The 15,363-nt window shown below is 46.8% G+C and overlaps 1 protein-coding gene across 2 annotated transcripts in view; it reads right to left on the bottom strand.

Moving 5' to 3' along the window:
* Nucleotides 1–124: 124 nt before the first annotated feature.
* VILL (villin like) overlaps nt 125–15,363 on the bottom strand; it is a 39,854-nt gene continuing 24,615 nt past the window's right edge. The window contains exons 10-21 of one of the 2 annotated variants that reach the window (XM_074899846.1): nt 14,653–14,806; nt 13,628–13,728; nt 12,836–12,973; nt 12,132–12,290; nt 11,073–11,252; nt 10,185–10,330; nt 9,353–9,497; nt 8,511–8,699; nt 6,235–6,303; nt 5,577–5,588; nt 5,059–5,316; nt 125–3,785 (exon numbers count right to left, since the gene is read on the bottom strand). In XM_074899846.1, coding sequence (XP_074755947.1) covers nt 3,672–3,785; nt 5,059–5,316; nt 5,577–5,588; nt 6,235–6,303; nt 8,511–8,699; nt 9,353–9,497; nt 10,185–10,330; nt 11,073–11,252; nt 12,132–12,290; nt 12,836–12,973; nt 13,628–13,728; nt 14,653–14,806 — 1,665 coding nt within the window. In that variant the 3' untranslated portion in view covers nt 125–3,671. The remainder of the gene's footprint in view (nt 3,786–5,058; nt 5,317–5,576; nt 5,589–6,234; nt 6,304–8,510; nt 8,700–9,352; nt 9,498–10,184; nt 10,331–11,072; nt 11,253–12,131; nt 12,291–12,835; nt 12,974–13,627; nt 13,729–14,652; nt 14,807–15,363) is intronic. The other variant, XM_074899845.1, reaches the window with a different exon arrangement.

Here is a 15,363-nt window from a genome sequence, read left to right as displayed (position 1 = left end):
ACAACTACAGAGTTAAGGGAATATTGTTGAAATAAAATAATATATATTTTGGAAGTGCTATGTTGCTAACAGTATCTTAGACTATTAAAAGTAAAAAAAAAAAAGTATGGAAAAGTCCAATCACTTGTCATTATTTGGCTTTTATTTGAGTGCAACATACATGGAGTTGGGAGATAGACCTGCTTAATTTCTTAAAGCTATCAGTCTTTTGGGGGTTTTTCATGCCTACCGGTGGAGAGGATGGGCTGCTACCAAAGAGGTTAATGTCCCTTTAAGCATATTTCAGTCCACTCACTCCCCCACTTATTTTTGACTCCAAAATAGCCTGGATTTAGTGATCCTTGGGTCCACTGCAAAACTGGGTTTTACTTAGTCCTACCTGGAGTTTGTTATGCTGCAATAATCTCTGCTGGACACATTGTTTTTTTCCTCTTCACTGCAATATTGTGTGATGTTGTAAACCATTGCCAGATTAAATGTGAACTATATCCACTACTTGAGGGCTCATACTGAATTAGCAACCAGCAGCTGAGTCAGAGAGTGGCAGAGGCCACTGAGGCAGAACAGGGTGTCCTGCAGTGACACGAGCTGTCTCTCAGCTCACCTCTGGGATCAGGGTGATCACCTCTTGTATCAGGAGATGCATTTGAAGGGTGAGGCTGGAGCATCCCTGACTCCACTTCAGTGACAGTCTGAGTTCGGTCCATGCTCCCAGGATGTTCTGAGCATCTTGTTTTACGGAGCTGTGGGATGAAAAGCGTGAGCAAAGGGTACCCAGGACTGCCCTGTACCATGCAGGGAGCTTGTGCCACGTGGCCCAAGAGCAAACATGACCAGCAGTGTTCCTGCCCCCTCGCTCGTGTCAGCACCAGCTCTTATGAGCGATCGGACCAGCCCATTGAATTGTCTGAGAACAAATTATTTGTCGTTTTGGTATTGCAGGGTTAGGTTTCAGTTGGATTATTGGGCTAAATCAGCCCTCACCTGCCTGCTGTGGCCAGCACTAGAGAGATGGGGGACAGGGAGTGGGGGGAGATGTGGGGGCAGGACCACACTATCCAGGGCCAGGGTGGGCTTAGATGGACTATACATAGAGGCCAGGGTTTCCTTTGCCTGTTGTGCACTTAAATAAAGGTAGGCAAGGTCTGTGGGAAGAGAGAAAATCCCTCCTCAGGTAGCCACAGTTAAGGGAAAAACTACTGGAGCCAGGTGGGAAAGTAGCTGATATGGAAATGGGATGGACCAGAGGACGATGGACAATGTTGCAAGGTCTCCTCTCTCCCCAGAGGAATGGACATAGTCCCTGACATTATGGAGGGACCCCATCTCTGCGCAGATTACGAAGTGTTGGAGCCCCATGCTAGGGAAGAGCCCTGGTGAAAAGAGCAGCAGAAACAGGACATGGTCCACCAGATGCCACAGCAAAAGCAGCAAGTAGCATGAAAGAGAGGCTGTGGGTGAGAATCTTTACTTTAGAAACCAGAGGCAGAGAGTAAAACCAGCTCTACCCATGAGAAGAGGAGAGCAGCAGTTGTTTCCAACAGGCCCAAGTGTCAGGAGGATCTGTTATCTGTAAAATCCCATGCTGGTTTCCGAGTCCTGTCAGGAGCACTCGTGTGTTGGTGAGCTTTGTGGCAGCAGGATTTAAAGCATTTTGTAGCAAACCAGCCTAATCTCCCTAATCCAACTGTTTTTCCCCTGGTCTCCATTTGATTGCATGATGCTCCTTAGGCCCACAGTCAGGGCTGATATGTGGCATTGCTGCATTTTACTGAGGAGCGCATGCAATTCATTAATTTGGGAGCTGGCAGAAGCATGCCATGGCAGGGCAATGCAAATATTGAAATATTGTTGCTTCCAGCAGTGGCAATAGAGGCTGAAACAGGGATAATGTGCACTGATTGTATCTAGTGTGAACACAACAGGAGCAATCATGCAGGTAATTTGGCTGATTTGGGTCTCTGCTTGACTCTTACCTTATGCTGCATGGGGGATTTCAATGGGTTTTGGGCTGGACCCTCAAGCAGAAATAGGACAAAGTTGTGGCAGGAGCATGGAGGCAATGATGGGGGGTTGTGTCTTATTTAAAGTAACTGCCAATTCTTAAACACAGTGATCTGTGCAGAAGACCCCATTGCCTGGAGGTTCCTGCCTCCAGCCCAGCCAGATAGCAACAGTTTACTGCTACTGCGTGGTCCCGGGTGTGGTGTGAGAGCTCTTTATTCCTCATCCATCAGCCGCCTGCAGCTCCTCCGCTCCATCCCCACAACCCTGCAGCAGGCCAACCGCTGAATGGGCACCATGGCAATGAGGGGGCTTCAGAGGCAGGGTTCGTGGGCATGGGGAAACAAATGGTCCTGGTTATGTTGGTCTTTGGGAACAGAGGGGACCCCACTTTCTCAGTTTGTTCTTTTCTTTTCAAAAAAATCCCAAATCCCATTAAAGACCAGGTGTTTTAAGGATCTGTGGCCCTGCAGAGCTTTTCTCTACTGCTGTCCTACCCCACAATGCTGATCCAGGACACTTACAGTGCTGCTGCTGGCTGTTTATTTGGAATCACTGATCAAGTTGGAAATGGAGTAAAGCTGTAAAATGACAACTTCTGCATTTTTAAACATATGTGTTTCTTCCTTTTGTTACAGTCGTATCCCTTAATCACTGATTGCTCCCCAGTCAGACTGAGCTCACAGTGTGGAATGAATGCTCTCAGCCCCACGGACATCACAGGGATGGATCCCTGGTAAAACCTTCAGTGGGACACACTCTGCCTCAGGTCATACCAAAACCCTTCTGACTTCCTCAAGCCTCTGGTCTGTGGGCAGGTGAACTCAAGAGTTCACCCAGTCGTGCTCAGAAAGGCCGGGTGAGATCGAAGATATTGTCTGAACGAGAAAGAAGTAGACAGTCTTTTCTGGCAGTCACAATCAACAGCTGTGTCTAGCCCTTATTCTCATCATCCTCTTGAAACAGATGAGCTAATAAATATGTTCTCAGTAAGTGGTGGGGTTTTTTTCTAAAGCCAGGTTCTCATTTGTTTAATCTGCACTGGGCTATGTATTGCATTTGTTAGTCTACAAATGATTTTTGCTGTTCTCTGGTGAGTAGTTCTTCTGCAAGGTGAGAAGGGGCAGAGCTGGCTGGTGCTTCTCCATGGGCTACCCCATCACACATCTGGCTACTCTGTTACCTTTTTTCTGAACTCAGGGCTTCCCCCTCTGTCCTCCTAGGGCTTCTCCCTCCTCTCCCTACCCAGAATTTACATAGCAGCTGCAAGTGGCCTTTGTCTTGACTAAATTTAAACTTCTACAAATGAAGGAAGATCATGACCTTGTGCACATGGCAATTTGCAACGGGGAAAGGAAAGAAGAGGCTACAATACAGTTCTGTAACACACGTCTTCATGGCTGTCAGCCATAAAGTGTCAAAGAGAGGCGAAAACATCCTGCAAAGTCATTCCTGCAGAAAGAATGTTCCTGCCTCCTTAGGTTCAGGGTTTGCAGGGAGAAAGGAGTTGTTCCCTGAACAGTGGCTGCTGGAATAACTGCATTGGAGCTTGGCCTGATGGTGTTGGGCTGGGTTCATCGAGCAAATGTCTATACTTCTTCCCTGTGACTCCTAAGAGAGCAAGGGTTGGTCCCAGAGTCACTGGATGCTGGATGGCCCCCGCGATCTCAGAAGAGTCCATATTGCTTCTTTTCATTCTGCTGCTTCCATTTGGGCATCTGGTAGAACTCATCCTTGGACTTCCCAAAGATATCGTGGAAATCAGCATCGGAGAGGTAGTACTGCAGTGGGAGGAGAGAGCAAGGAAAAGTCAGATCTGACTGTTGCAGAGGCTGGGACACCTCCATTGCCTGTGGCCCTTCCTCACTGTGCCAGTGTTGACCCCTCATGCCAGACCAACAGCTCCTGTGCTGCTGCCTGTCCTCATGGTGGGAAGTGGAACATCCCAGCAACTGTTCATCATCCTGCTTCCCAAAGCACCAGGGGAATAGAAGACCACCAGCCCACAGGGATGCCCTGGTTTTCAGGGGTTATCATGTTCTGTCTGGAATTTGGTCCCCGCTAATCATATTGAGGCAGGAAGAATTAATGGTGCATTGGAGAAGTTCTGCTGGCCGAAGTTTTTTGGTGGTTTCTTAGGTGGATTCACAGTGAAAGCATCTCCCCCTCGCTCAGTTCCCCCCAAAATATTCCACTGGAAATGTTCACTCCCGTTGCTGGAAAGGAAGAAAATTTTGTAGATAGTGGGCTCCTCAGTGATACTGAGAAAGACCTTGAGGGAAACGGAGGTTGAGTTTTTCCTGACATTTTGGGTAGAAGAAAACACTCGTAAAGGCCAGCTGAAATACAGCCATTAGCACACTGGCATTGCTGCAGGGCAGAGCTGCTGGCCCAGATGTGGATCAGCTCTCTGGCTGTGGGTGTTGGCTTTTGGGACAAGACATTGGTCAAACATGGTTTGTAGAGAGTAGAGGGAATCAGTCCCCTGTGCTCTTCTCATCAGCTTGCTTGGACTAAGCTACAGATGTTGCCAAGATCCTTGAACTATTCAGAAATCTGAGATGTGGCATTGCTCCCTGTCCCTGGCTGGGATTTGCTGAAATGCAAGCTTTCTGACAAAAAAAAAAAAAAAAAATCCCTTCTGGAAGGAGTTTCAAATGAAAACAAACACCCACAGCCCAAGCAAAATGCAAATCCCAGCTTCACTTTCAGCTGTGTCACCTTGTCTCACAGGAACTGTATTTTTGACTCTTTGTCCTCCAAGGTTGGGTGGCAGTATTAGACAACTCTAACAAAAGAAAATAGCTTGAAAGTTACCAATAAAAGTTAATTTTTCTCCCCCCCACCCCCCAAAAAAAGAGAAATAAATCAAGTAGGGTAAAACTACCACAATTTCCTCTCACATGAAGCTCCTGCATTTTGATGAGACCTGGTGTCCAGCTAGTATCTCATTGAGCCTGAAGCAGAACTTGGTAGTCTAAAGCACTAGTGCACTTAGCCAGTAACTAAGTTCCAGGTTAAGCTACTAAGACATTAAACCAGCAATGCTGTCACCTCTTTTTTAGTGGGATCCACGCCTTCTGGAAGTTCATCCACTGTCTTGTTCATCAGCACCTCTCGAGCGTAAATTCCACCACCATTAGGCACCCAGGAAGCGCTGCTGCTGCTGTTGTAGTTGCTGCTATTGCTGTAGCTGTTGCTGTCACTGTGGTTTAAGTGTGATTTATACTCAGAGGAAGCACTTGCCATACTTGAACCAGCCAAGTTGGTCATGCTGAGGGTTCTCTTGTTCAGGCTGATGTTGTTAAGGTCCTGCCAAATGGATGAAAATGGGTCAAGACAAGAAGCTTTGGCAGAGCAAGTTGGGGGTTATCCCAGGACCTTGCTCTCTGTTGGGGTTGAGGGGACTGTTTCTGGCACAAACTATCTGTTGGTCTGTTGCTCCAAAGCAGCAACGAGAAAGTTCAAACGAAAACATTAGTCCAGCACCTCCGTCAATGTTACATCTTGATTTAGGCCTGCTAAAAGCACAGCACTGATGAAAGCCCTTAGAAATAACCGAAGATACTTACAGTAGTCTCATTCTTCTCAAGAGAACAGCAGGGGAAGGTGCATGTGGGAGGACAGAAGGTGAGATTAGATATCTACGATGTCTAAAACTTCTAGATTACCTGCATAGCCCTCCCTGATATGCCATCTCTCCTCGCTCAAAGCCCCTGCCACTTCCTTCCAGGCTTCCTCCTGCCCCTGTCCAGGGCAGAACTGATCCTGTGTGACAATCATGTTTGGGACTGTTGGGACCTTGTTTCCTCTGTGCTTTGTAGGATCTCCCATTGGGCTATGACCTTCTTGACCAGGGGACCCTTGTCTGGGGTCTCAGGGGCCCCACCACTGCAAACTACTCATACAACACTTAACTGCACACTATTATAGCTGCATACACTTTTATTTGTGTATATACGTGTAGTTTAGAAAGTAGCTGGCCAATCTCCTGCTCACAGATGCCTCTGCACCAGACTGGAAAATGCTCAGGAGATCTGTGTATATTTATGGGCTATTAATCACATCTCCCTCTGCTTTCCACAGAGGAGCACAGGTCTGATCCTGACAGCCTGAGGTCCCCATGCCTGCTCGGACCATTATGTCCTCTCTTTTTGTGTGAGCAGGCTGGGAGATGCGATGGGGTTTCAACCAAGGTGTTTCCCACCCATACGTCAAAAAGTAACTCACCACTTTGATCTCGGATATTGCTGACACGTCTCCTAAGCTGTTCTTCATCTCCTCGTAGGATTTGCCATCCTAAACATAAAGAGAATTGTAAAAAGCATGGGCCACCTTTAATTACCATATGCTCCTGTTCTCTAATGGGGTCAGGAGTTCATATGAATTTTAAAGCCCAGAGGAGCCCAGTGAGGGACAGGTGGTGCCTCCTACAAACTTTACCTCCTGGAATCAGGAGAGTGTGCTAGAATCTGAGCTTTCGCTTGAAAACAAAGAAACAAATGGACTTCAGCCTTTGCACCTGTACAATAACAGGTGAAAACAGGAAGTTGAAAGACTTCAGAGAGCAGAAGGTAAATAAAGATAAAACATATTTACTGCTGGATTTAAATCTTTTAAATCTTAAATGAATCTTGCAATGAATGAAAATTTGGGACAAAATAATATTCCCTGATTCATTTAGCTAAAGCAACAGATTTTTCAAAGCCTCAGTCCCTGAATTCTTGTAATTTGGTGCCATGTATTACCAGCTACCTCTTATTTCCTAAAAAAGGAATATACTAGATATATTGGCAAAGCTAATGACTGTGTTTTCCTAAGCAGCCAGGAGATGTCAGTTCTTAACAGAATCATCCAACAAAGTTCTCCAACAAGAACAAACAACATAAACACATGGACCGCAGAGCAAACAGATTCAGACCCGAAACTGAGCAATGAACACACACACCAGATGTTTCTGGGATGTCAACAGTTTAGATTGCTTGTCTGTAGTTGCTGAAGCTGCCTACAGGGGATATTTTTCGAGGGACATATTTTATGAGCTTTATCCTTGTTTTTCAGCAGTTCCTCAGAAAAAAAACAAGTTTTGACCTTTATTCTAACCATCAACAGTGTTTTAAGGGTCAGTGCTCTGGGAGTTGCTGTCTTATCTGTCCAAATCCTGCTGTCAGGTCAAGCTCTCCACTACCACACCAGTTGCAAAGAAAGATGATGCAAACCCAGCTACAGGAAATAAAATATCTCTGTATGAGATACCCTGCAGTGTGAATTTCCCTTCACCCCATTGCCTTGGCTGTCCCACCTGCAGGTTCCGGCACGGGACTTCACTCATAGCCCTTTGGACAACCAGAAGACAGGATTGTTTGTGAACTAGCTGAACACTGATGTTCATAGAAACAAAACAGGAGAGAGAAGGACAATCTCACTGGGGAAAGCTCTGGGAATACACCACCTGGGAGCTGAGCTTTTCCCAATTGCCCATCAATTTAATTTTTTTTTTTAAATTTCAATCGTGCATACCAGTGCCATCGGGTGGTAGGAATTGAGGTGCACAGCCTGGAAGCATTGCTTCCACCTGGCTGTTTGCTATGAACTGATAGTCTGGGTCTATTAACCCCCAAAGCTCCTCCAGGATTGTCCTTTATTCCCAAAATACTCTGCTGCAGCACCAAGGCCTCAGGCTGCCTGGACCACCTGGTGCACGGTGTGCATGGAGTTAAGTGCATCACTCCTTCCTCGCTCCAACCATGCTGTGCACAACCAGGGTTGGAGACCAGGTTCTGACGCACGTGGTGGGGCCTTGTGCACTGGATACACAAGCAAAGCTCTGCTCTGCATTATACTCCTGAGGTGATTTGAAGCTTGTGTGTTTGAAAGAGGAAAGAAAGGACTTCTCTCTCTCCCAGGAAACTCCTGGGGCAGGTTTCCGTTTCTGTATAGCGAAGAGCTGGTAGTTGTAAATCAGCTTTTGAGAAGAAGGCTTGTATGTAGGCACCAAGGGTGACCTTGCTCAGGAGCTCCTGGGCTCCGATGGGTAGTCAGAAAGCCTGAACACAAGACCTGTCTGCTTGCATCTTCCCCTTAAAGCTGGGTCATAATTTTTTCTCTGTGGTTGCATTTTGGAAAATGAATGTTTTATTTCCAAATTTCTTTATGATGTGGGGTGCTTATGTTTTCACTCCGAACTTGATTTTACTACGAGCAGCCCCAAACCATTTTTTTGGCTGAAATCACAAACCTGATTTGGAACCTAATCTTTTTTCGAATAAAAATGTGAATATTGTGAATTCAAGCACGAGTACTTATATTTGCAAAAGCCTCAGCTTCACCAAACAGGTACTTTTTGCTGGCAATGGAGTGGAAGCTGCTCAGAATACCATGAAGCTCAGGACATGTCATAGCAAGGTTTCATTCCATGCACCACAGAGGATATGTTCACTGACAGCAACACCCTTTAAGCATCGCTGAGCACGTGTGCACACCACAGGGCTTTTCCAGCAACTTACACTCCATTTGTAGGGGTCCCAAGCATTGAACCATCCTGTGAAGTTGAGGGGTTCATAACCCTGCTTCACCAGTATTATCGGAGTTGCCAAGTCTCTCCCTGCTGGATGGGTCTTGAGATACTCCTTAGCCGAGGCAATCGACTCAGTCCTCTCATATGTGTTGGAGGCTTTGCCAACCCAAAGGAAAATCTGCAAGGAGAGAGTGTTGAAGATCAGTGAGTAGTTAGGACCTGTGCAGACACAGCTGTCTGTTCTCCCCTGCCAGCTGGAGCGGAGATAAGACTAGAAATGTTGTTTCCCAATAGTGCCCTGGGATTTTGATCCCAGGTTTACCCCCAGACAAGAAAGATTTTGCTTTTGAGACAGGCATAAATATTTCAGGAAACAGCTCTTGTACATTTCAAGGTAGCGAAACTCAGTCCTTCGTGGGCCAAAATTACAGTGGCCTCAGAAAGCAAACCCCCCAAGACAGTTTCCAATAGCCTAAAGCAAGTCACCAACACTGGTGCTGGGAAATGCGGGGGAGGGTTTTTGGGTGCCACCCCCTTGTATGAGCTGGCAAAGACTGGAGCAGGTCCAGCTCTTCTCACCTTGGAGCAAGGCACGGACCGGGTATCTCAGTTTCCTCCTCTCTGAAACAGGACTAGCAATACTATCTTGCTCACATGTTTTGTTCCTCGGTGAGGACTGGACATATGCCTGAGCAAGCATTGTGAAAGGTTTGGGGATGGGACAGAAGGTGTATTGCCCTTGGTTTCATTGAATGATGGATTCAAACCGATTAAGCCATAACTTGCTTGAAAATATGCCTGGGAAGAAGGGAAGGGGGAGTCTGTGCTGACCTCTTCCCATGTGTCTAGAAGCATGACATCATCTTCATCCAAGTCTTCCTGGCAGAAGCCCACCACCTCTGTCATGATGAATCGACCTGTCTGGTTGGAGCACTCGAAGAGGCGAGGCTGATAGTGTGTGATCTGCTCTTGAAACCTTCCTCATGCAAGGCAGGGAAACAAAAAGCAAGAGAGATAGAAAACCTTTCCTTGTGGTTTACTGTAGGGCCCTGCTGCTTCTTGTCATGACATTGATGGAAGAGGTTAGATCATAGCAATACTCATCTGAGGGCCTGAAATATCAGATCTCAGGGGATTCTCGGACCATTTTAACGATTTTTAAAGGTAACTTTTTCTCCACCCAAAGAGGGCAAAAGCAGAACGCTTCTGTCACTGTGGAGATGAACCTGATGTCAGGTGAAAAACACACCAGATCACTTGGTTGCAAAGGAACCCATCACCTGCCCAGAGAGCTGGAGAAATCCAGGTTGTTCAAAAGCAGATTCAGTTTTGTGAATATTCTGGAGCTGCCCATAAAGCTAATAATGGCTGGTTCATGTAGCCTTTATGACAAGATAAGGGATGGAATTACTGTGGGGAAAGGAGGATGTAGCAGATCATTGTCTGCAGGCTTTGGATCTGCAGCTCTGACTTCACAGAAGGCCCGACCCAAAACCTAGGGAAGAGACATCTCGGTGTGGTTTTGACCAAGTTCTTGGTGATATTCTGACCTCATGCTCCTTTTACTGTTGACACAAAGTGCTTAATCACCTTCCTGCAGAGTTTTGATCCCTTTCTTAGTGTTGCCTGGCCAAGCCCAGAGGAACAAGCGGGTCACTATTACCTCTTTTCACTGGCGTAAGGTGCTTTGCCTCCCAAGGCTTCCCAGAACTCTGCTGGCTCTTGTCCTTCCAAAATGGTGTGCTTGTCCCCTTTGGAAACAATGTCAGCTACCACCTTTGCCATCTCCCTCTCATCTCCGCTGCACCCCTGTGTTCAGGAGATAAGATTGAGATGGAGTTAGGAGCAGACTGGCAAAACTTATCTGTGGGCAAAAGCTGGCTTGGTTCTACCCTCCCCTGAAGAGTTTTAGATCTGCCCGAATGCTTTCAAGGGTCCCATCTGATCTGGTAACTCAGAATCCATTTCTAGTCCTTGAAGGGACATTCAGTGCAGCCAATGGCATCTAGAGAAAAACTCATCATCATAGAATGGTTTGGGTTGGAAGGGACCTTTACAGTTCATCTAGTTCAACCTCTGCCATGGACTGGAACATCTTTCACTAGATCAGGTTGCTCACAGCCCCATACTACCTGACCCTGAACACCTGAAGTGACTGGGCACCCGCAACTTGTCTGAGCAACTCTTCTTTGGTTTAATCTACCATCTCATCCTGAAACACATGGCTAAAACAGGATAAATGAATATGTGATAATCCTGGCTAATTTCTTACAGCTGGAGAACCTGGGGTGATTTATTCAGTTGAAAACTGTATGAACAGCTAAAATGAGGCGAGATGAACCTCACTTCTGCAGAGAGGCCTGTGTTACTGCTGATACTCCACAGATGGAGCCTCCTGGGTGCACCTTCCTCCATTGAAATTAATGCACTGAAATGAAATTAAATACCCAAAGATACACCTCCACAGCTCAATGGAGGGAGGAGACTCAAGCCACACCTCAGCAATTTCGGTTCCCTTTGGCTGCCTCCCCTGGACTCACTGCAGCCTCACCTTCCCGCACCACAGGTAGCAGACTTGTCTGGTTGTCAGCAGGAAGACGTCATTGGAGTTGAGCGAGGAGGCCCGGGGCGGCACTTCTGTGGCCTTTGTGTTCATCTCGTCCGTGCCTCTCACCTGGAAGAGGCGGATCGCTGGCTCGGGTGTGCTTTTCTGAGTTCGGCTTGTGCCACCCTGCAAGGAAACAGAGGGAAGGATGGTACTGGGAGGTGAGGAGGGCACACAAATCCAGGGTGCAACTGGTTTGAGGAATAAGGCTCTTTGGGTCACAACCTTCCATGCTGCTGCAACGGTGGACCATGGTCCTGCATAGGACAGGTGAGAAAATCCAAATACCTTCTGGTTCCAGGTGAGAATAAAAAACACATCATAAATTTCACATTTCTCTTTGGTTATTCCGAGTCTTGACCAGCTCACATCAAATTCAATGCAAGCAGATTTTAGTGTCTGCAAAGCATTTGCCATGTAAACTGGGCAAGACAGCTGTACTCAGATTTCCAGTTGCACTCAGATTAGCTGAACATCTGCCATAGCAGTTGTATGGTGGGATCAACACTGAGAGCTGAGGACAAACCCCCTCTTCCCCAGCCATTTGCAATGTCTCCACCACAGATGTTGGCAGCCAAAGCAGTGAGTGAAGTGGGTTAGTAGCTAATGTGCTAATATAATTCAGGCAGGAACAATTCAAATCATGTAACTGTAGGATTTTGGAGGACTCTCTCTAGATAATGGTATCTGTAAATTACAGGACCACTATTGTACTGCTGCAAAATATTTTGGAATTGAACTGGAAAGAAGATCACACATTAACACCGGAGCTTAGGGGTGAACAGCTGAGTCTGGGTCAGTCCAGGACTATGTTTACACTTACAGTGTTCAGATTACCTGGGAAATAGTAGAAATGTTCCACCACTTCCTTCTGCCAGTTTATGCAGTCCTGGCAGGCTCCATTCCTGAATATTGGCCCATTTTTCTGGACTATTTCTATCACAATTGTCAAGCCTTCATTGGTGCTTGCACCTTCCATCACCCATGTGCACAAAGCCACATTACCTCGTAAATGACCAGCTTGCCCTTGAAGATCGCCAGGAAGTGTGTGGGCTCCTTGCCCATTGTCACGCGCACCTGCACAGCCTCGTCCCCATACTTTTTGTCCAGCTCGATGGCATTGAGGGCACAGGCAGTGATTTCATCCACAGAGGCATGACGACCCTGGGGAAGAAAGAGATGCCACGTGCAATGTGATGAGGTGAAGGGTATAAAGTTCTGTGTAACGTAACATCTTGCCCGTCCCAAGCCCCTGTGAGATCAGAGTTAAAACTACAAGGTGTTTAAATTTCACTTTCCTTCGGAGACATTAGCATCTCATTTTCAAAGCTACTTTCTGCATTCCAGGGGAGGTAAACATACTTTAAGAAGGAAAACAGAGATATTCATATACTCATATGGCTCCAGAAGCTGAGGCTTTAAGAGATGAACTGAAAGACTGCAAAGTTTGACCTCGGCACTGTAAACCCCATAATCCCTCACTATTTCTCTCTGACATTGCTGGCTCTCTGTCTGATGCCAGCCTGGGCTCAGAGTGCCCACGCTGCCTACAAAGCACAGCTTGGGATATTTGCAGCGGACAACTGATGAGCAAAGAGCACGTGAGTTCTTCTGGATGTCTGGGTTGGGATTATTGCACGTAATTCCTTTCTTCACTTTCAGGCTCCCAGCAGACACTGCACAGTCCCTTCTGTGTTGGTTTGACCTACCTGCCACATGTAGAGGACATAGTGAGGCCTGCCTGATCTCAAGTAGGTGTAGAGGACCAGGTAGCAATCACCCCCATAGAACTGCCCATATGTCTTGGGATTCACTGGCTGCATTTGCAAGTCCTCAATCCTCCACACCTAGTGAAAGAAACAGTGAGCAGCAGTGGAGTCAGCATGAAGACAGAGTGCAACCCCTTTGCCAGCAGATCACTGAATCACTTGGAAAGATAACCCTTCCTCTCCCCCACTCAGATGCCAGCCTATGTTGCCCCAGCTTGGTGAGGTGCTTGCTGACAAGGTCAGGTCTCTCCAGTTACATGGGCCATTAATGGACTTTCAGCAGTGGGTGGGCCTCAAGGAGGAGCAGCCTCCAGGTCTCTCTCAGCCTCACAGCCCCCGTCTCAGCCAGTTCCAACTTTCACGGGAGGCCACAAGAACAGGAGAGGGGCCTCTGCTCTGTGCAAACATGGGTGATAACTGACCTAGCCGAGAGCGAATGTGAGAAGGGATTCGACCGTATCAGTCTCATGACTCGTGCACAGAGCAGGAGAGGAGTCAGCTTGGTGACTGCTTTGCTCCATGGGCCATGGGATGGAGGAGAAATGGCCCTGAGCTACTGTAACTGCTGCATTAGAGTTTGCAAGCAGTTTGCTCCAGCTTCAGCTGTTCTTCCTTGGGGAGGGTACGTGGGCACATCTTCACAGCTCCATACAGCTGCTGTGTGTGAAAAGCAGAGATGTTTGGAAACACTCTGGTAACTGCATCATCTGTCAGTGAAAGGAGCTCTCTCACCTCTATCTCCCCAGAGGCATCATCTACCATTCTCTGCTCAGCAGCTAGCTCTGGTCTGGCATGGAGCTGAGTTGTGTCAAACTTCACCTGCTCCACCTTGGCTGCATGCGCCAGCAGAATAAAAAACAAGAACCCAGTGAATACACAATAACATACAAATCCTCCGCATCAACCTCACGCACACACACATTATACACGCGAGAAAAACCACGCGAGAAAGGTCTGCGGCTGCAAGAAACCAGTCTTGTCACCAGTAAGCCAGTGTTGATTTTGGAATATGCAAGAGCTCACACACTCCAGTGTTGATCTGTTACAGGCTGGCGACTGGCCACATAGTACATTCCAGGGAGGACTGGCTGGAAAAAATATTAGTCGTCTCCTGATTAGAAATTCATAATTGTTTTCTGAATCTGTATGTATTTCCCTCCTTTTAAAATGTCACTTTCAGAAATAAAATGGCTACATTTCTCCAGTTCATGATAAAGAGAGGCAGTATTTATGGACAGCACGGACAGAGACATGGGTGGAGAGAAAAGAGAGAACTTTCAAGGGAAAGAGATTTGCAGCTCTCAAGCTATTATTCATAGAGACATTCAGCATCTCTGCCACCATCCCATCATTCATCAACAAGATTTCTCTCCAGTATTGTTTACTCTTTGGGGTTAATGCATTGTAATATTCACTTCACCAGCACGATAAATTGAGGCATCATTTACACCCGGTGTAAATACAGAATAATTCCATTGACGTCAGGAGGGTCTTGGGTGGATGCCAGTGTAAACCAAAGCAGAATGTTGTTCAACACTTCCTCATCAGGTTCAGCATTTACATGATTCAGAATTCAGGAACTGAACAACATTCACATCCTTTGCATCTACTGAGGAAGGTGTAAAATACAAGGCATGAGAAGAAAGTGCACTAGATTTTCAAGATACTGAAGGCAGGAGACAGTTAATGTGAATGGCATTCCCTCAGTTGTTGCTTAGCACAGGTAGGACAGCCAAATCCAGGACGAACGTGCTCACCAATTTTGCCAGTAGTATAGACTTTGCCCAGTCCTTGTGTTTCATTCTTTTCTGTCCACCTCTGGAAGAGCTGTTTAAACATGGCTGACTCTGCTCCATCATTGATCACTTCAATGTTGGTGGATGAAGGATAGCCTTTGGCTTGGATAAAACCCTAGTGGGTTGTAAAAGGACATCAGTGGGGACACAACAAGCTTTTTATGGACATGAGAAGAGGGATGTGGACCTGAACCAGCCAGAGAATGAACATCCCCCACTGAACACAGTGGCATGACCAAGGGCAGGATTCACCCCAAGACTTGCATTCAGACTTGTAAACAGAAGGATCTACAAGCTCTTACTGTAGTATTCATGTTTACTAGGGGACTGAACCCTACCCCTAGAGGCTGGTCACCTGGATCACATCCTAAACTTTATTTGCACATGGCACCTTAGTCTTGAAGAAAATCTCACTCAATGTGTCTAATAAAAAGCCTATCTCAGCTCCATAGATGGCTTCTTTTGATGGATCTAGGAGTGAAGGGAGCAGTGACAGGGCACGCCCATGACCCAAGAGCCCAGTTCAGTTCTTTGCTTCTCTCCAAACTTTTTGTCCCTCTCTAAAGCAGGGAGACTGTTCTCCCTGTAGCATGATAGAGAGCGTGCATGCCGGAGCAGTGAAGGGATGGAGGCAGCTAAGTAACCCAGAGCATGATGCATGTTCTAAAGAGA

Source organism: Athene noctua, chromosome 2 (genome assembly GCF_965140245.1).
Source record: "Athene noctua chromosome 2, bAthNoc1.hap1.1, whole genome shotgun sequence".
NCBI lineage: Eukaryota > Metazoa > Chordata > Aves > Strigiformes > Strigidae > Athene > Athene noctua.
Note: the sequence above shows the minus strand (reverse complement) of the source record. Positions and strands in the feature narration are given on the sequence as shown.